This window comes from Mytilus trossulus, chromosome 5 (assembly GCF_036588685.1).
Source record: "Mytilus trossulus isolate FHL-02 chromosome 5, PNRI_Mtr1.1.1.hap1, whole genome shotgun sequence".
In the NCBI taxonomy this organism is placed as follows: domain Eukaryota; kingdom Metazoa; phylum Mollusca; class Bivalvia; order Mytilida; family Mytilidae; genus Mytilus; species Mytilus trossulus.
The window spans coordinates 66,088,839-66,109,605 of record NC_086377.1 but is presented as its reverse complement, the minus strand read 5'-3'; the positions used below and the strand labels follow the sequence as shown (position 1 = coordinate 66,109,605).

The 20,767-nt window shown below is 34.0% G+C and overlaps 1 protein-coding gene across 1 annotated transcript; it reads right to left on the bottom strand.

Annotated features, from left to right (window-relative positions):
* Positions 1 to 687: 687 nt before the first annotated feature.
* Positions 688 to 20,127, bottom strand: LOC134719088 (collagen alpha-1(XXV) chain-like). Its single transcript, XM_063582032.1, has 16 exons — positions 19,917 to 20,127; positions 17,069 to 17,137; positions 15,691 to 15,742; positions 14,937 to 15,008; positions 13,274 to 13,489; positions 12,965 to 13,106; positions 11,673 to 12,060; positions 11,218 to 11,371; positions 10,719 to 10,798; positions 9,636 to 9,792; positions 8,565 to 8,831; positions 5,821 to 6,075; positions 4,966 to 5,038; positions 4,406 to 4,469; positions 3,088 to 3,173; positions 688 to 816 (listed from the first exon to the last, which is right to left on the bottom strand). The coding sequence occupies exons 1-16, from the start codon at positions 20,109 to 20,111 to the stop codon at positions 774 to 776; spliced, it is 2,313 nt and encodes a 770-aa protein (XP_063438102.1). The 5' UTR covers positions 20,112 to 20,127; the 3' UTR covers positions 688 to 773.
* Positions 20,128 to 20,767: the final 640 nt, after the last annotated feature.

Genomic DNA, 20,767 nt, shown 5'->3' with positions numbered 1-20,767 from the left:
TTTCTAGAAGGACTTTTATGTAAAGGTTGTGAGTAAGAGCCTCGGTTTACACATCAATAACCTCTAGAAAAAATGTGTTTAATCCTTATAATTCTGAAGACAAATATTCTCGATATTTATTAACATTTGTTGTGTAAAAGGCTACTGTAATCACCTTCACATGCCTCACAACTGACAGGTCGTAACTAAGGAGTTTCCCGCCATATTGACTTTCTAAAATCCATAAATGTTCGATTAATGCTACGAAATCTAAAATAAAATAGCACCTACCTACAAAACTTCTTTTTAATGAGATATTATCCGAATTTGAAGCGTACACGTAACGAAATAAGCATTCCCTTGAAAGATTTCATTCATATATGACGTCGTTTTTTGCCATGACGTAAATTCGCCAAATTTCGTAAATGAAGTTTCGCGGAATTTTATTTTTACTTTTATACATTTTTGAAGCTTTAGTGCATATGCTTTGTTATATATGCATTAGAATGGAAACAACTGTTATGCATTTATTTTTTTAAATCCCAATTTGCCGAAAATCCCAGTATCCCAGCAAAATGTGTATCGCGCATGAATAGATTTCGAAAGTAGTTTCGGAAACATGGTTTACCGAAGTGTAAACTAAGAGAAACATCCTAATGAACCAATCCACTTCAAGTATTTATAGATATGCAAATCATATAAGAATTATACTTTAATATTTTGTCTATTACAATTCGTTGTATGCAAGCACGACGTTTAGACAACATGAATAGTTTATTATCTTTTGAACGTAGTTATATTTTCAGCGTAGTAAACTGTGCTGCTTCACCACCACCGCTGAAAAAAATAAAATTAATCTTACAACTCCGCAAACTTTTACAATCTTAATATAATTTAGCTTATCGTGTTTTCTTCACTAGACAGAGTAACTATCGAATTTTCAATTTATCGAAGAATATGAAAGCTACTGTGGACTCATAAATATTCGTGGGATACCAATTTTCGTGGAATTCGTTGTTACAATGAACCACGAATTAAATGTTCAACGAAGTACAAAACTTTTAAGGGATTTTATGCAGTCTTTTGGAAAACCACGAAAATACGATTTTTCCTCAAACCACGAAAATTGGTTCCCACGAAAGAAATGAATCCTAGGTATTGAGAAACGAGTGTTCAGTGACAATTTGTTATACATTTGAATGAGTTTACATAATTGCTTTTCGTTCAATTTTTGTACATAGATTAGGCCGTTATTTTTTTCGTTTGAATTGTTTTACATTTGTCATTTCGGGGCCTTTTATAGTTGACTATGCGGTATGGGCTTTACTCATTGTTGAAGGCCGTGCGGTGACCTATTGTTGTTAATTTCTGTATCATTTGGTCTCTTGTTGAGAGTTTTCTCATTGACAATCATATCACATCTTCTTTTTAGCTCACCTGGCCTAAAAGGCCATGTGAGCTTTTCTCATCACTTGGCGTCCGTCGTCGTCGTCGTCTGTCGTCGTTAACAATTTTTCAAACATCTTCTCCTCTGAAACTACTGAATGGATTTGAATGAAACTTAAAATGATTGTTCCTTAGATTGTCCTGCACAAAGTGTGTGCTTCGATTTTTGATCCGTCAAAAAACATGGCCGCCGTTACTTAAAATAGAACATAGAGGTCAAATGCAGTTTTTGGCTTATATCTCAAAAACGGAAGCATTTAGAGCAAATCTGACATGGGTAAAAATGTTCATTAGGTCAAGATCTATCAGCCCAGAAATTTTCAGATGAATCAAACAAACCATTGTTGGGTTGCTGCCACTTAATTGGTAATTTTAAGGAAATTTTGCAGTTTTTGCTCATTATCTTGAATATTATTATAGATGAAGATAAACTGTAAACAGCAAAAATGATCAGCAAAGTAAGATCTACAAATAGGTTAAATGACCAAAATTGTCAATTGACCCCTTAAGGGGTAAATGTCCTTTAATGACAATTTTTCACAATTTGTTCATCATATTTGCTTACTTTAAAAAAATCTTCTCCTCTGAAACTACTGAATGGATTTGGATGAAACTTAGCATGATAGTTCCTTAGATTATCCTGCACAAAGTGTGTGCTTCGATTTTTGATCCGTCAAAAAACATGGCCGCCCTTACTTTAAATAGAACATATGGGTCAAATGCAGTTTTTGGCTTATATCTCAAAAACGAAAGCATTTAGAGCAAATCTGACATGGGGTAAAAATGTTCATTAGGTCAAAATCTATCAGCCCTGAAATTTTCAGACGAATCAAACAAACCATTGTTGGGTTGCTGCCACTTAATAGGTAATTTTAAGGAAATTTTGCAGTTTTTGGTCATTATCTTGAATATCATTATAGATAAAGATAATCTGTAAACAGCAAAAATTATCAGCAAAGTAAGATCTACAAATAAGTTAAATATGACCAAAATTGACCCCTTAAGGGGTTATTGTCCTTTAATGACAATTTTTTTCACAATTTGTTCATCATATTTGCTAACTTTAAAAAATCTTCTCCTCTAAAACTACTCAACCAAATCCAACAAACTTCAACTGAATGATCAGCAGGGTGTATAAAATAAAGTTTGTGTTTTATTTTCTATTTCGTCAAAAAACATGGCCGAAGGCATTGTTTACCAGGTGAGCGATTCAGGCTCTTGAGAGCCTCTTGTTTATATTCACATAAGCTGATTAAAGATTTTTTTATATACTTTCTCGTCTTGAAATTGCAGAAAATGTGTTTTTCGCAGTTAATGTGATACTTCTGGACATGTTCATTGCTATGTCCACCACTGAGGGCCAAAATATTGACCTAATTATCTTGTCTAGAGAGTTTAAAACTTAAGCAGTGACCGAATTGTAGAAGTCGAAGACATCCGCCTAAATAGTGTTTCAATCATCTTCTGGGTAATGTCAGTGGTTTTAAAACAAGTTGAAATTTCATCCTAAATTTATCTGCATATCATGCTTAACATGATGTATGACATTGGCTTTTATGAGTGAATTTTATCTTACCGTGTATGCGGATTTAATTTAAAACGACATTGCCCAATTTCCTTTTGTTTGTTATCTTGGATATTTTTCTCTGTAGAAATACATACCCCACGTGTTCATTTTTCCAAACAATATGGCCGCCATTTGTTGTTATATCGCCGCTATTTATTGCTGATCTACATACTGGTAAATTCTAAAAGTAATAAAAAATGTCATAAAGACTTACACAGTTCCGTAGTAATGTTGTATATGTGGTCAATATGTGTATAATTTTGAATTTTAAGTACAAATATTCTATATATTCTGCATTTTCTGAAGGAATTTACATACCATTTTGTTGCTTTGTATTTTAGCCAGAAAAAAAACAACTGACGGTGACCCTAGCTATCTTTTAATATTCTGTAAGCCTTTTCGAAAAGCTATCTTCTTGTCTTTTATTTTACAATTCTATTATTCAGTTTAGCTGTAGAAAATGGTGGATTCAAATATGACGTGCTTCTTTCGCTTTATGAATAAATCCATGCTCTAAATCCAATATTTGTTTTGCACATGCGTATATTGACTACTGCAGAATAATGAATTTTATCAAATTGGATGCATTTAATACATTTCATTAACTTAAAACACTTTCAAACTCTTAAATGGTGCACATGTTGTTACTAATTCATTCTAATGACTGTAATATGTAGCATTCCGAAATTGACATATTTGACCTAGATACGACAACCGTTCATGCTAGCTGTTCAAACACTCCTCCAATTTAAAAATCACATTGCCAGTCGTTTGTTTGTTTACAAAAAAAACATGGAAGAGCCTACACACTCATTTTACACTTAGATACATCGGACATAGAAATTACCTTTATTGTCCAAATCAGAATCGATTAATTGATGCAAGCTATACTTTAATGTAGTTTTAACATGGATAGGCATCATATTCGTGTTATCTTAGCCCTCCCTATCGCTCGGGCAAAACTAATCACGAATATAATGTCTTCCAAGGTTAATACTACAATAAAGTATAGCTTGCATCAATTATTTCTTAATTAAACCTAGTTTAATAGCTACCTCAACATCTCACTTGTCTGACAGTCGCATAAATTCTATTATATTGACAACAAGGTGAGAGCTTAATCTTTGTTTTGCTAAGAATTTCTTGTAGAAATAACACCATTGATAAGTAATCTTCCATTTTCCCACGATAGTAAACGGATAATAGTAAAGGACTATTAGGAAAAACGAAAGGGTCATTGAATAGCAAAATGTATTTACATTAACGGTACCAATTTTTCTGCACCAGATGCGCATTTCGACAATACATGTCTCTTCAGTGATGCTCGTGGCCAAAATATGTAAAATCCAATAGCAAAATGTAAGTTAGCAGTACCAGCATATTACGATTTTGTCTCATTTGAAAATAACATACCAATGAAAATCTATGTGCATGATAGTTAGGATTCAGATCTGTACAACCTGCAGGACAGTCACCGCTGGAAAAAAAGACGGAATCAATATATAATACTAGCTACAGTTGTTACAGCTGTTATTTTCCCCAGTACCAAACAGTGCTTCCTGTATTTGCTAAACTGGGTTCCGCTTTTATTTACGCTGCACTCTGCTTCGGCACATTCAAACAGAGTGGAGTTGTCAGTCGAGAACTAGTCGGAAAAAAGTATGTGTTATGTATGACTTATGAAAATGTTAACGTAACGCTCTCGATCTTTACCTTAAAGTCACAAAATGAAAGCTTTTTAGAAGACTGTTGTTATAGATGAGTAGTATATAAATGAAGGAACTGAAAAAGCAGAAAGAATACTAAGTGTCCATTTGCTTGTTTCTGAGAAATAAGCCATAGAAAATTTGGCTGAAAAAAATCTCTCTTTAAACATTGGCATCCTTTTTCTTTCAAAAATTATGAAAAAATAACAGAAATTTTATAGGATTCTTAAATACGGCTTTTTAAACTATCATCATATAATAGGTTACCTGCACATTGCTTTGTCCTCTACGCCACAGTCGGAGAATTTAGTGGAACATGTCAAAGTTATTGTCTCTACAACTAAAATCAATATGTGACGTCATCATTAAACAAAGTTTTAAAAGTTCTGAGGTTTGTGTCACATGGTCAACAAAATCTGCATACCCGTCCGGAGCACCCTAGATACCTACAGGTTTTTGGTGGTGTTTGTGTTGATTAATCTTTAGTTTTCAATGTTGTTACAGTCGATTTCATTGAAGAGGTAGCTTAAGGTAATATCTTAGGTTAGCTTGCTTGCTAGCTGAACCGTGAAGTCATTGTTAGGTAAGGTAAACTATCCTCCTTTAAGAGTAGACTAGTCCGACAGGTAACCAATCTATCTGTTTGTAGGACTAGGCTACTTCAAAAGGAGGTTAGTTTACCTTACCTACATTGTACCAATGACTTCACGGTTCAGCTAGCAAGCAAGCTAACCTAAGATATTATCTTTAGCTACATACATGTACTCATTGGAATCGGCTGTATTTGTATACTATTGTTTTTCTTTTAGTCTTTCTTTTTTGACTTGGCATTGTCAGTTTTACGTTTGAGACTGACTATACCTGTTGTATCCTTCCGTCACTCATGTTGTGTAATATATGCAATTAAAAAATGTGGCATGAACCTTTCGAAAGTCTTTTTTATTGCTTAATAAATCAAAATTTACAAATCAACAAATGTTTGATAAATATAAACAACTTATTAAAGCTGAGAATACAAAAGAAAAATCAAAGCCCGTAAAAATTTATAACGATATTTTTAGATGTATAGATAAAGATGCATTTTACAGTTAAAAATACTGTTGATAATTTTAAAAATCTTACCAAAAAACGAGGCTGAATGTGTTCCGGTACTTGAGGTGGCTGCACATGTGTATTCTCCTGAACCAGCAGACGATGAAAGTCGAAAAACTAGGGCGCCATTTTGTAGAACTTGTGAATTAGAAGGCATGCCTCCAACGACCTTATTGTACTGGACAGTATACCTGTCGGCGCTTGTAACATTGCAAATAGCACTGACTGTATTACCACGTGCAACCTCGTAATACTTCTGCATTGGTTCAATATGTAAACGGTTATCTGCAATCAAAAGGCAAAACAGAAACGGGTGAAGGTTTTTAGTCAGATTTCTCGTTGAGTTTTTCTATTAGTTGAGGCCCAATAAACCTTGTGACCACTTAATTGTGGGACGTTCGGTAAAATTCACATACAGATTGACGTACTATTCAAATAGTATTACGTTGATAAAAAAACAAAAGGCTCTCAAGAGCCTGAATCGCTCACCTGAATTTTTTTGGTTTAATCTCTCATCAATGATTATTTTGGCTTTCCAATTTATTTAAATGTTCTTTGAATTGTCCTATTTTCTTCAAAAGCCAAAAAAAATCATTTTCTCCTATGTTCTATTTTAGCCATAGGAGCTATGTTTCTTGACATACAAGGAAATGAAATATAAAATTTATACTAGATACTCTGAAACTCTGAAACTCATTTAGCCTAAGTTTGGCTGAAATTGATACAGCAGTTTCATAAGAGAAGATTTTTTAAAGTAAGTCAACATGATGAACAAATTGTGAAAAAAAGTCTTTAAAGGGCAATAACTCCTAAAGAGGTCAATTGACAATTTTGGTCAAATTGACTTATTTGTAGATCTTACTTTGCTGATCATATTTGCTGTTTACAGTTTATCTTTATCTATAATAATATTCAAGATAATGACCAAAAACTGCAAAATTTCCTTAAAATTACCAATTAAGTGGCAGCAACCCAACAATTGGATGTTTGATTCATCTGAAAATTTCAGGGCTGATAGATATTGACCTAATGAACATTTTTACTCCAGTCAGATTTGCTCTTAATGCTTTCGTTTTTGAGATATAAGCCAAAAACTGCATTTGACCCCTATGTTCTATTTTAAGTAACGGCGGCCATGTTTTTTGACGGATCAAAAATCAAAGCACACACTTTGTGCAGGATAATCTAAGGAACAATCATGCTAAGTTTTAACCAAATCCATTCAGTAGTTTCAGAGGAGAAGATTTTTTAAAGTTAGCAAATATGATGAACAAATTGTGAAAAATTGTCATTAAAGGACAATAACCCCTTAAGGGGTCAATTGACAATTTTGGTCATATTAACTTATTTGTAGATCTTACTTTGCTGATCTTTTTTGCTGTTTACAGTTTATCTTTATCTATAATAATATTCAAGATAATGACCAAAAACTGCAAAATTTCCTTAAAATTACCAATTAAGTGGCAGCAACCCAACAATGGTTTGTTTGATTCATCTGAAAATTTTAAGGCTGATAGATCTTGACCTAATGAACATTTTTACCCCAGGTCAGATTTGCTCTAAATGCTTTCGTTTTTGAGATATAAGCCAAACACTGCATTTGACCCCTATGTTCTATTTTAAGTAACGGCGGCCATGTTTTTTGACGGATCAAAAATCGAAGCGCACATTTTGTGCAGGATATACTAAGGAACAATCATGTTAAGTTTCATTCAAATCCATTCAGTAGTTTCAGAGGAGAAGATGTTTGAAAAATTGTTAACGACGACAGACGACGACGACGACGACGACGTCGACGACGACGACGACGGACGCCAAGTGATGAGAAAAGCTCACATGGCCTTTTAGGCCAGGTGAGCTAAAAAAGCTAATTAAGGGGTACAGAACGACTAAGGGAGTTAACTCTGAAAAATCAGCAGAGTGTTTTAATCATATACTGCTAGTTTGGAGATTCAAGTTTCCAAGTTTTTCTACGATCAAATTAGTGTTTGTTTAGTTTAAACATATTTTATTTACTCAAAGTAAAATGAATATGACACAAGTAAGCCATACTTATGAAGTCCGCTCCGAATGACAATAATTTACAATACAATATTAATATAGTGTTTGTCAAAGTGCTATATAGCTAACCAAATTTTTCTTGTAAATCGAGCAGTTCAAATTTCTAGAAATATTCATATTTTTGTAAACAGGTCAAAATAAATCTTTAATCTCCTTAATACCTACACATATGAAGTAATTAGCCTTTTTACCATTGGTATTCAATCTCAACGTGTTGGTGTACGCCTTTGAAAAAAAGATTCAAGAAATCAGTAGATTGTGGAAAGTTGAATTGGGAGGTTATGTAAACTTTGCCTACAGATTGACGTACTATATAAAATCTATAATATTACGTTGATAACAAAGGCTACTCTATACCATCAAAACATTAGAATTATCATTATCATTATAAAATTGAGAATGGAAATGGGGAAAATGTCAAAGAGACAACAACGCGACCAAAGAGCAGACAACAGCCGAATTAATGCCATTAATGGATCTTCAATGCAGCAAGAAAGTCCCGCAACCGGAGATGATCCTCAGCTGGCCCCAAATAAAAATTGTGTACTAGTTCACTACGTCATACTAACCTCCAAACATATAAATGAATTGAATTTAAAAACATGCATAGGCCAGAGGTTCCTGACTTGGGACAAGCGCTACAATGCGGCGGGGTTAATAATTTTTTGTGAGATCTCTAGCACTATCTCCATTTTCTGTAGTTTTCCACGTACCATAAATATCAACTGTGACCAATTTTTCGGCCATCCCTAGACCACTCTCAATCTTACAATGATAGACCCCGTTGTCACTTATCTGTGCGTTAGGTATGATGAGGCCGTCTATTGTTTGTGCTCCTCTCGAAACTTCTGTGGTCGCTTTATTCTTCGTCCATTTCTTGTCTGGGGTTGGGGAACCGTGACCATGGCATGGTAAGAAAATGGTCGAACCTAATTTAGCTTTTACGTAAAATGTTTCGTCACCGTCTATATATGGTTTCACTAAAAAAAAGAATAGTATTAAATATTATTATATAATTATATGACTGATTGATTTTGAAAATGGATTTAAAAAAAAATTAGAATAATTATAGGTTTTTTTCACACCGTTGATAAAGGGAACACTTACAAGGGATGAAAGAGAGACAGACACTGAAAGCCTAATCATATGTCGAAAAAAATATCAAAACCTGGACACACAAAAAAACACACTATCAACAGTCTGTAATGCACTGCTTAGAAAGCTAAAACCCGAGCAACACGAACCTCAACAGAAAAAGCATAACAAACCGAAATCAGACTGATCCTCCCAAAAGACTTTAAAGATACTGAATAATTGGGTAGAATAGATGTTGAAAATAAAAGAATGAAGTAAATAAATATAAAACAGAAATGAATGACGAACATAATAAAGAAATCATATAATTACAGAAACACATAAAACTAAAACAAATTGTATAAGAATTTTACAGAATAAGAGTACGACAATTAAACTTCAAAAGGGAGCGGGGTTTTTTGGGGGTTTTTTTTCTGAAAAAAATTCTGATTCCCAATTTGATGAAAACAAATATTCTGAACCCTATATGTTAAATATAGAAAATAATTTGAATAAATGCGTTATAAAACAAAATAAAAATATGTTAGCATGAAGCGCGAACAATATTTTCTGAGTCAGAATTTACCATACCCTCCACCTGAAGTTAAATGATGGCCCGAATGTTTTATGTTATAAGATTAATATTATTTCAAATAAAAATACAAAAATGAAGGATCCTAATCCAGACCTTCATATATAAAATTACGTACCTAAGTTATTACAACAACTCATAGAGCTACCATCATTTCCTCTTTCGCCCTTTAAGCCCGGTTGACCTGACGGCCCAACTACACCTTTTGGTCCTTGTGGACCTTGTAAACCTTGAGGTCCAGCTGTACCCTGTAGTCCAATTGTTCCAATCTCTCCCTAAAATATACCGTGACACATTTGACATTTTGGTAAACATATATGTTACATTCAAAGGTAAAGGACGACATCAATCAAAATCAAGGAAGGAAAACTTAATTCAAATAATTTGGAGGTTGGGTCAAAATTGCTACAAGTTTTGTTTATTGACATCGATTTTATATATATCCTTATAGGTCAATCAATGTTCCCCCAAATTAAGTTAAGGATGGGGGGGTCAGTGAAAAAAAACTATATGAATGAAGTTTTTTTCATCCTACATTGAACTTTTGATGTCGTCCCTAAGAATGTAACAGAGTTATTAAAACCTAAATTAAGGAGACTATTGGTCGCAATCGGCAATCTTATGCAATCTTCGGATGAATCAGCCAGATAAAGGTACGGAATCGGCCGAGTTGTGACGAATGATCACGAATGTATTAGACGCTAAACTCTGGTGGAGAGTAGTTTCATTAGCAATCACTTTATGTTGATTACACTCATAGACATGGTAGACCAATACTTATCATTTATCTTACCTTCTATACATTTCTAGGAATATGATTGGTTAAAAGCAACCGCGTGGAGACCGTGTAGATTCCATATCAGGTTAGAATATAGGCTTATTTTAATACACGGTCAGAATTGGTGTCACGTACGTCCCTTTTTAAAAACAAAACTGTACTGAAAAACAATTCTTATAAAAGGTTTCAACAGACGAATAAAGATTGATAAAAAAAATCACAAAACACATTCAAAGCTAACAAGTTGTTATTGTTTGTACTTGTTTATGAAATATCAACGGCAGTATTGTTTCTTTATGAATGTTAACTGTATTGAAGACTTTTTCACTAGCACACTATGTAACTAATAATAACCACTATTCTGATGCCAGAACAACTATAAAAGCGTCTCTCCAATACATGGACTGGTTTAAAATCTATTACCTTTGGTCCTGGTCCTCCAGCTCGACCTTGAACTCCACTTGGTCCCTGTGGACCCTGAATACCAGTTCCACCCTTCGGACCTAGAAAAAGATTAAAATATATCTTTAATAACGTACTCCTCATTATCCAACTATCATGTTTATCGACTTTGACCTGTTTCTGAAATATCCATAGAGTATCGCCTAGAGAACAAATATCAAGATTAAAAGAAAAAAATATCGATTCTGCTATTTTGCAATCTTATATGACCCTCCTTTACCTTATTTATAAACTTTTCAGAAGATTCAATCATTCTTTTTTTAATTTGCTATCATGTTTAAATTACGTCGGCTTCGGCAATAACAAAAACTTTGTACAGTCTTAAATTCAAATGGGTGGTTATGAGTCAGATTTATTCCCCAGCAAAGTGCGATAACATTTTTTTATTTTATTTTGCCATTGAGGCTACAACAAGATCATCGAAGTGGTAAGAGGGTAAATTGTTTTCGAATCTATCTACCTTGCATTCCGTTGAGACCTGGTAGTCCAGTAACACCTTGTTGTCCAACGTCACCTTTAGCTCCCTGTAGTCCCTGTAGCCCCTGTTGACCAATTGGGCCTTGCCCACCTTTAGGGCCTTGAGGACCAAATGGACCAGGTTCTCCATCGCTTCCCTGTTTGAAAAAGTCAAATTGAAAATTGAAAACGAACTGCAATGAAAATTCAAATTATACCACATTACATTATTTTTATATTTATCAAACTTTGAAACAGGAGATAAATGTCTCAATTTTTTCAACTCTCCAACAATCAAGCATGTTGCAGTTGCTGGTTTAAAATAATCATACAGTAGTTAGAATTGTGGCACGGTTGTTCAGTCAGTGAAACCGATTATCGGTATGTTATTGTTGTGCAAGTTTTGGCTATACGTTTTACGCCTCCTTTTTATGAGATTTCTTAACTTAATAGAAGTACCTTTATTCCTTGAATTCCTCGTTCGCCCCTTTCACCCTTTTGTCCCGGAAGTCCGTCTCTTCCGGTACTTCCTATTGCGCCAGAAGATCCTTTTTCTCCAGCTTGACCTCGTTGACCCGGAAGTCCAGTCAAACCGTTACTTCCTGTCAAACCTGGTGTTCCCTTTTCTCCCAATTCACCCTTAAGTCCCTGAGGCCCGTCCCTACCATTGCTTCCGGCAGTTCCAGCACTTCCTGTTTGTCCGGTTTCACCTTTTTTACCCGGAAGTCCATCCCGTCCATTACCTCCCGTCAGACCCGGTAATCCTTTTTCTCCAGATTCCCCCTTTTGTCCTTGATTTCCTGATAATCCCTGAATTCCTTGGTCGCCTTTACTACCTGTCAGACCTCTGTAAAACCAATTATCAGTTTAAACTCATTAGGACAGTAGACCTAGATGAAGGGAAATAGCTCTCAGGTTAAGAAAGATAACTCTCCAAAAATACTGGTTCGCTTTTGTGAACCATTTTAATAAATACATACTCCTAGCTTCTTAGAAACACAGAGTTTATTCAGTCTGTTTCACAGGATTTTTTTTAAAGATTTGGTTAAACTTGCCTTTACAAACGTTTTACTGATGTAAAGACTTAGATCTGAACTAACTATAGACCACCCTACCAATTTACTGTCTAAATCAACTTCTATATATTTGTCTCAGTTAATGAGTGTAAGTATTGAATTTAGTTTTTTTGCAATAATTGAATTTTATTGATTCATAAGAATTGAATTGTTTACTAGGTACTTGCAAGGATACTATATTTTTTTTTTCAAGCACATCATTGAATCAGATTTGATTGATGTGATCAACATAAACACGAACATATCCATCTTTGTTGGAGGACATATTTCCGTATGTTTCCTTTCAGTGTTAGTACAGTGAAACCTGACTAAACCAACCCTTTCGGGACTTGAGATTTTGTTCGGTTTTGGCAGGTATTCGGTTTGATCAGGTTCACAATGCATAAAATGTGATATGATTGGTCTTCAGAACAAGTTTGGATTAGACAGGTTTTCGGTTTATTCGGGGTTCGGTTTTATCAGGTTTCACTGTACCTTTATTTCAGAAGAACAATTTCAGTTGTTAACAAAAGTCACAAGTTTTCGAAAACACATGCTTCCCTTAATAAAAGCAATTTAAAGAAATTGTTTTTGAATGTTTCAATGGTCTGTCTGATGATGTTCCAATCGTAACTACTCGACAATTCTCGCTACTTACGATTGTCAAGGTGCTTGTTATTGTTTGCCGGTACTTACATTGGGCCTTGTACACCCTTTTCTCCCTGTGGTCCAAAAGGTCCGAACGGACCAGATTCCCCTTTGCTGCCAATATTTCCTTGAGGTCCTTGGTCTCCTCTTAGTCCAGGTAATCCTTGACTTCCAGTTGCTCCTACTTCTCCTATAAAAAAATGTGTAAACATAACTTATTGTTAGGACCATTTAGTTGTTTTGAAATAAAACACGCTCACTGACCCATTATTAAATATACAGAGACTCAACTCGTTCTCTTTTAACAACCACGTGACATTTTTAGAACTGTACAGCAGGTAAGATGATAACAGATACCTTTAGGCCCGGAAGGTCCAACTGAACCATTGGTCCCTGCTTCACCTTTGAACCCTGTCAATCCTTGAAGCCCTTGTATGCCCTGTGTACCTTGGTCCCCTTTCAGACCTTGAAGTCCATTCTGTCCGGGTTCGCCCTTTGGTCCTGTATAACCTAACGGTCCGAATTCTCCCTTTAGTCCCGGACGACCAGTGTCCCCTTTAGAGCCTAATTCACCTGTAATAAATTTGAAGTATTTACGATAAGATAAAAAGTTTTGTCAGAGTCATACGAAGAATAAAAAGAAAAAGAGTAAATTATATAAAAGTAATGATTTTAGACTGATACAGTTTACAAACACATCAGAGAAAACAAAATACCATACCAAAAACCGGAATTTTCTATCAGGTAAACTGAGCATAAATATTTAGAAACCATAGCGTTAAAATAAAAAGGAGACTAAACAGACGATTGTGGGAGATTGGTCTACGATATATTGGCAGCAGTCCTTTTGCGCCAATAACTGTTTTTCGGGGGTATCATTTCCGCCAAATTTTGTTTTTCAAATGTATCAATTGCGCCAATATTCGGAACTCATTTGCGCCAATTTACCTGTACACATATCTATCATAAATATTAATGATTAATATATATTTATTCTTATTTTAGGCTTATAAGGTACCATTCATGAAATAATTGTTACACGAATGTCTAGACTAAAGGAACACGAATGTCTAGACTAAAGGAACACGAATGTCTAGACTAAAGGAACACGAATGTCTAGACTAAAGGAACACGAATGTCTAGGCTAAAGGAATGTAATCAAACCCACAGATGAAAAACTTAGGGAGCTACCATTTGATTTTTATGGGGGGGGGGGGGCTAGGATGAAATTTGAAAAAAATAGGCAGGACAGGAGTTTTGAGTAAAAAAAAAGGCAGGATGAGACACTTGCAAAAAAAAAAGTCAGGATGACAATTTATGTAAAAAAAGTCACGATAAACTAAAAAAAAAAAAAAGCAGGACCGGATAGAGTGAAAAATAAAAATGCAGGACAGAGATTACAACTAAAAAAAAATGCAGGACAAAATTTTTCATCCTAGCCCCCCCCATAAAAATCAAATGGTAGCTCCCTTATCTTATTAAAAGTGTTCAGTAAGGAATACAAAAAAAATCAGTTTGAGATTACCGATAATGGAGCAGAGGCATTCCAAAGAAAATTACAATGAACTGTTTTATGCATCCCATCCTTCAACGCATGTGTTTTTGACAAAATAGTGAAGCTACAAGCTACTACATAATAAAATACAGTACCCATGCAGCAGCAGTTAAAAGAGAAGGTTTCAGTAAAGGAAATATTTGCCGTTCAAAAGTGTCAAAATATGCAGGAGAACAAGGCCGCAGAGACGTTGTGTGTGCAATGAGTTACAAATTCCAGCCTTTAATGTATATGTTGTCCGACTGTAGATAACAAAAATTAAGTATTCTATTAAATGACTTAGAATGAAGGAAGAGTGAAGTCATTTTCCTATTAATTGGTGCAATCGTATATTATATTTTTTGGCGCAAATGATAGTACTATGTAATTTTAAAACAAGTGGCGCAAACGAATTATTAGAGGAAAAAAGTTGTGGCGCAAAAGGACGCATTTTAGGCGCAAACGGATTTCTCCCGATATATTTACCCTTCAATCCAGGTGTACCAGAACTTCCGAGATCTCCTTTTTGTCCGAGGTCACCCTTATCTCCTTTTGGTCCTAGTAAAAACATGAAAAATATGCAATGAAAACAAAAGACCATGATTTAATAAATAGAACCAAATTAGGATGATCGCAATACAATTGAGATAATATATTATATTATAATTATAGATTATCGCTATTTTACCTATAACGACAATGTTATTTTCATGGACAACGGGAACGTGCGCCCTTAGTTTCTAGCATTTTTTTCATATCACTCTATTGTGCTGGGTAAGGACATTGTCAGTCAGTAGGATCAAAGGAAATTTTTCTAAATATATCGGCAAACTTACATAAAAGTGTTATCATTTTTATCAACAAAAATTGTTTTAAAAAAAAAAAAGATTATCATTTTTATCAAAAAAAATGTTTTTAAAAAAAAAAAGATTTTAGCAATTAAATCAGAAAAAAAACAAAAATAGCATAGTGATTATTATATTGCCATACAAAAGCAGTCATGGATTATTAATTTGATGATTAAAAAAAGACGCAGTTAATTTTTCATTCCAAAGCCATAGCTGCCAAACATCTGCTGTATGTTGATATGGTATGGTGCATTCTCCTCTGTTCTTTGTTGTTAGTATTTAAATTTTTAGTTTGTGTGTGTGTGTTTTTTTGTTTTTTTTTTTTTGGGGGGGGGGGGTAAACTCATTTATCCATTCTGTTTAACGTCATCCAATAAGATTATAATAAATACCTGTCTGACATACAGTAGTATTTGATGTACACTGCTGAGATATAAGTTGACTCTGGAAAAATAAAATGCATCGTAATGTTTTAAATGTAGCAGCATATAAAATGTAGCCTCGCGCAAAAGAATAACAAATAAATTTAGCCACTCTAAAGTATAAAATGTGGCACCTCGAGGAATTTACAATGTAGCCCAGCGAAAGCATATCATATGAAATGTAGTAAAGCAGAGATATAGCGAAAAAAAATGTAGTCAGTCGAAGGTTTAACATATAAAATGTACTTCGGTGAAGGTTTAACATATAAAATGTAGTCCGGCGAAGGTTTAACATATAAAATGTAGTTCGGTGAAGGTTTAACATATAAAATGTAGTCCGGCGAAGGTTTAACATATAAAATGTAGTTCGGTGAAGGTTTAACATATAAAAATGTAGTCCGGCGAAGGTTTTACATATAAAATGTAGTTCGGTGAAGGTTTAACATATAAAATGTAGCCCGGCGAAGGTATTACACATAAAAGTTGCGAAGCCAAGGTTGACAATGCTTTTTCGATGTGTTCCAATCTGCTCTATCACCCTCTCGGCTATGTGTTATTTAATTTTTTATACTGAATGTCCTATCAATATTGTCTTTTGCAGATCAGTTTTATTTCAAAAGTATTTTCCCTGCCGTCACGTACATAATAACGTTACGGGTATTAGCGGGGAAAAGTTAAGCAAGATGTTTTATTTTATATTTTTTACAGTCAAATAATAAAATCTGAACCAAAAACATATAATTTAAGCATTGTATTCAATTACTTGGTATAATTTCAATTTATTATCCTTGAAATTATCGATTTTTTATTGGACTAGACGAGAAGGTAACATGCACAAAAATTGTCATCCGCTCAGTCATGTGATAGAGTAAATTAACAGCCTCGTATTAGCCAATCAAAGTATGGCATTTTAATGTGAAGTATAATAAATAACAATGCTAGTTATCTAATACGATATATATTGAGTCAGAAAATTCTATATTCGGTAAGTCAGAGTACACTGTAACGAATTTGTCATACCGACTTTCTTCACATATGGCTTTTAGACTAATTGCATATCAAAGTGATCATGTCATCAATATTATGAACCTACTTCCAAATGTTGGCCGTAGTGTGTTTTCTGCATTTACTATCAATTATAAATCATCCATTGCTTCATTAATTTTATTGTAGTCAGTGAAACGTTCAGACCTTTCTTCGATGTATTGTTGTCTTTATAAAGGTACTTGTCACTATAACTAAGCGTCTATCAAAACAAAACACGCCCACTAACCAAATATTACATATACACGGTCTCCATGCGTTCGCGTTTAACCAATGATTTTCCTAGAAATGTTAAAAAGCTTACCGCAATGACAGATATTTGACCAATCTCTGTAGGACTTAATGTTGGCCCAGCTTGTCGTTTACTTCTATCCTGAAATGTAAAAACACAACTTTTTTTTACATAAATAAGGCCGTTAGTTTTCTCGTTTGAATTGTTTTACATTATCTTATCGGGGCCTTTTATAGCTGACTATGTGGTATGGGCTTTGTTCATTGTTGAAGGCCGTACGGTGACCTATAGTTGTTAATGTCTGTGTCATTTTTGTCTTTTGTGGATAGTTGTCTCATTGGCAATCATACCACATCTTCTTTTTTATATTTAATATCTTTTTTTTCTTGTTAAGGTCATGATCGAGACTTTCTCATATCACCAAGTGTAAAATATCTACTATTTGAAACTATGCAATATTTCGTATGAATGCATACGATATACTATAGTATTGCTCAGATAACATAGGCTTTCTCGAATTGTGATCTTTGTATGCTAAAACTTTATAGAATGGTAGATAAATGAATACTATATGTAGGTGTAATACCCACAAATCATAGCACGTCACATCCGGTTGCTAATAGATCGAAAACAAATATTCCCCTGAATTTGACAGTTGTAGATAATTAATCCTACATTTCATTGCAGGAAAACATTTCTAGACTGGATCACACACATATTTTTGGAGTATCTCAAAGCACCATTTTGGGGGGTTTGTATAAAATATTTCGGAAACTTGAGGTTACATGGTTACTGAAGCTTATACACGGTTAAAAAAAGAGGTGGAAATTTGATCGGTGAACTTCCAGTGATGGTAATTTTCTTATATGCAATGAAATGTTAATAGTACTGGACAGGAAAAAACTTTTCTCCTGCCAAGTATTTCTTTATTTGAAAAAAATATATAAATTTTGCACAATTGTTCTTAAAATACCATTTTAACAATGAAAGCATAACGTAGGGTCGAAAAAAAAAAAACAATTGATCTGAAACAGAAATTTCCAGGCCAACAGATTTACACACAAGATGAATTTATTTATAAATTAATGATTCAGAAACATCTCATACTAAATGAGAATACTTAAAATAAACCGTTGAATGTCAATAAATAGCCCCATCACATTGCTGAACAAATCTCTCTTTCTTAATGGTTTAGAACAAAAGTTCTCAGTTCTTCAAACTTGACCTATCATTCCTAATCTGGTCAACTATTTTTAGACGGCGTCGGTATTGATAATCACTATAGAAGTATAATTATATTCACACACATTGTGAACTGTTCTGATAACGTGAAACACTATAAGTAAGGTCACATGTCATTCAGAACATTGGGATTTTATTGAAGGGTAATTTTTTTCATGGCTTACTTTTATAAATTGTGATTTAGATAGAGAGTTGTCTAATTGGCAATTATACCACATCTTCTATTATATGTTTATTATATTAAAAAAAAGGACTTTCTTCATTGTATAATATTTGTATTATGTATTATATTGTGCAAACGTCAGTGCGAAAATCGAAAGCTTACTTGAAATAAACCAAACTATTACTATCCACACTGATATGTGTCCACACTTGTACTTTAAAATAAGACAAATTGATAGCTACATAACTTAACATAAATTTCCTATAAATATAAGGAGATGCGGGGTGTTCGTCAATGGTATACAGCAGCCCAACGAATAAAGAACAACGTAACTAACTACCAATACTAGCTTTTTAATATAAAAATTACACTTTATAAACTTGAAGCATTCGGAGAGCTTTTCAATTAATTATAGAACCATTTTTATAAATAGATAAGAATGTCAAGCTCTAAATCGTTGCAAACCTAAAAAGGTTGAATTGAAATAAGCAGACACTACTATCCTTTGTGTTTTCTACTGGATTATCCATTAAGGAGCTACTATTTGATTTTTATGGGGGGGCTAGGATGAAATTTGAAAAAATAGGCAGAACAGGAGTTTTGAGTAAAAAAAAAAAAGGCAGGATGAGACACTTGCAAAAAGAAGAAGTCAGGACGACAATTTAGGTAAAAAAAAGGCAGGACCGAACAGAGTGAAAAATAAAAAGGCAGGACAGAGATTACAGCTAAAAAAAACATTTTTCATCCTAGCCCCCCCCCCCCCCCCCCCCTCCCCCCCCCCCATAAAAATCAAATGGTAGCTCCCTTATAACACAATAATTGCCTAGACAACAAGAACAACAACAAAAACAAAGACAAATACTTTCGAGATTCCTGACTTTTTAAAGGTTTACCCATTCAATTCCTCCCTGACAATACAGTATTGTGCTAAGCAACCATACACAGCAATGCCCTCCTACCCACAAACATGCAAAATGTTGATATTAAATCATTGATCAACCATTAGAGAGGGGTAAATCATTGATCAACCATTAGAGAGGGGTAAATCATTGATCAACCATTAGAGAGGGGTAAATCATTGATCAACCATTAGTGAGGGGTAAATCATTGATCAACCATTAGAGAGGGGTAAATCATTGATCAACCATTAGAGAGGGGTAAATCATTGATCAACCATTAGAGAGGGGTAAATCATTGATCAACCATTAGAGAGGGGTAAATCATTGATCAACCATTAGTGAGGGGTAAATCATTGATCAACCATTAGAGAGGGGTAAATCATTGATCAACCATTAGAGAGGGGTAAATCATTGATCAACCATTAGAGAGGGGTAAATCATTGATCAACCATTAGAGTAGGTTAAAGAATACCAAAGTCAAACTCATTAATCGAAAATAAACTGACAACGCCATGGCTAACAAAAAAGGGGGATAAAAAAAGGACAAACAGACAAATAGTAGAACACAAAACACAACATAAATTCCATGATAATGAAAGTGTTATTATATAAATACCTTTGGTTCTTCGATAACAAGGTTGAGACTAGACTCCAATTTAAGCATTTGCACTTCTCCTTTCAATTCTATAATCTCGTATAGCTCGTACATTGATAGTCCGCCTATGCACAAAATCATAAAACATAAACCAAATATCGGCAATTTTGGACCGGAGCTTTTCGAGCTCGCGTCCAGTGATCTTTCACCTTTCATTGTTCGGTTGGACTATAGTACAATATTGGTCAAGAATGTAAGTGACAAAGATAAGAGGTTTCATAGTCTTATCTTTAATTTCGTTTCGTAATTAAACGTGTGAAAATTGATGGAATCGGATTAGTATCTAGAATACAGGGCATCGACTCCATAAACGAGGGTTTGTTAGAGGGTCCTTAATTTTTGTTGTCTTTATAGTTTTAGGGCATTTTTCTTTATCTTATAAAATAATGCATATTTTGTAAAATTCTCATTCAAATGATTTTATTATTAATTTTCTGCAATTAAATGATTTCTTTATTCTGTATATTGTTCATTTGTATGATCGGTATTGTGTTGCTTAATTCTTTTATTGCCCACAGTTATTCCTTTTGAATCTCCATCCCATTATTATCTTATTCATTAACTTTTGCTATATTCATTATATTATTTTGCCAATATTATCTATTCATATTCAGTAAACCCCATCAGACCTCATTCAAAAGATAAAGACTAAAAACTACTTGCTGACATCAAACAAAAATTGTTTAAAAACAAGAATGTGTCCCCAGTACACGAATGCCCCACTCGCACTATCATTTTCTATGTTCAGTGGACCGTGAAATTGGGATAAACCCTCTAATTTGGCATTACAATTAGAAAGATCATATCATAGG

Excerpts from the sequence above, each read along its gene's own strand:
- LOC134719088 (XM_063582032.1), bottom strand. The coding sequence starts at position 20,111 with ATGAAAGGTGAAAGATCACTGGACGCGAGCTCGAAAAGCTCCGGTCCA. Across the intron at positions 13,490-14,936 it reads TGGTACACCTGGATTGAAGG|GTGAATTAGGCTCTAAAGGG; the intron begins GTAAATATATCG and ends AATTTATTACAG. Across the intron at positions 12,061-12,964 it reads AAGGGTGTACAAGGCCCAAT|AGGTCTGACAGGTAGTAAAG; the intron begins GTAAGTACCGGC and ends TTGGTTTTACAG.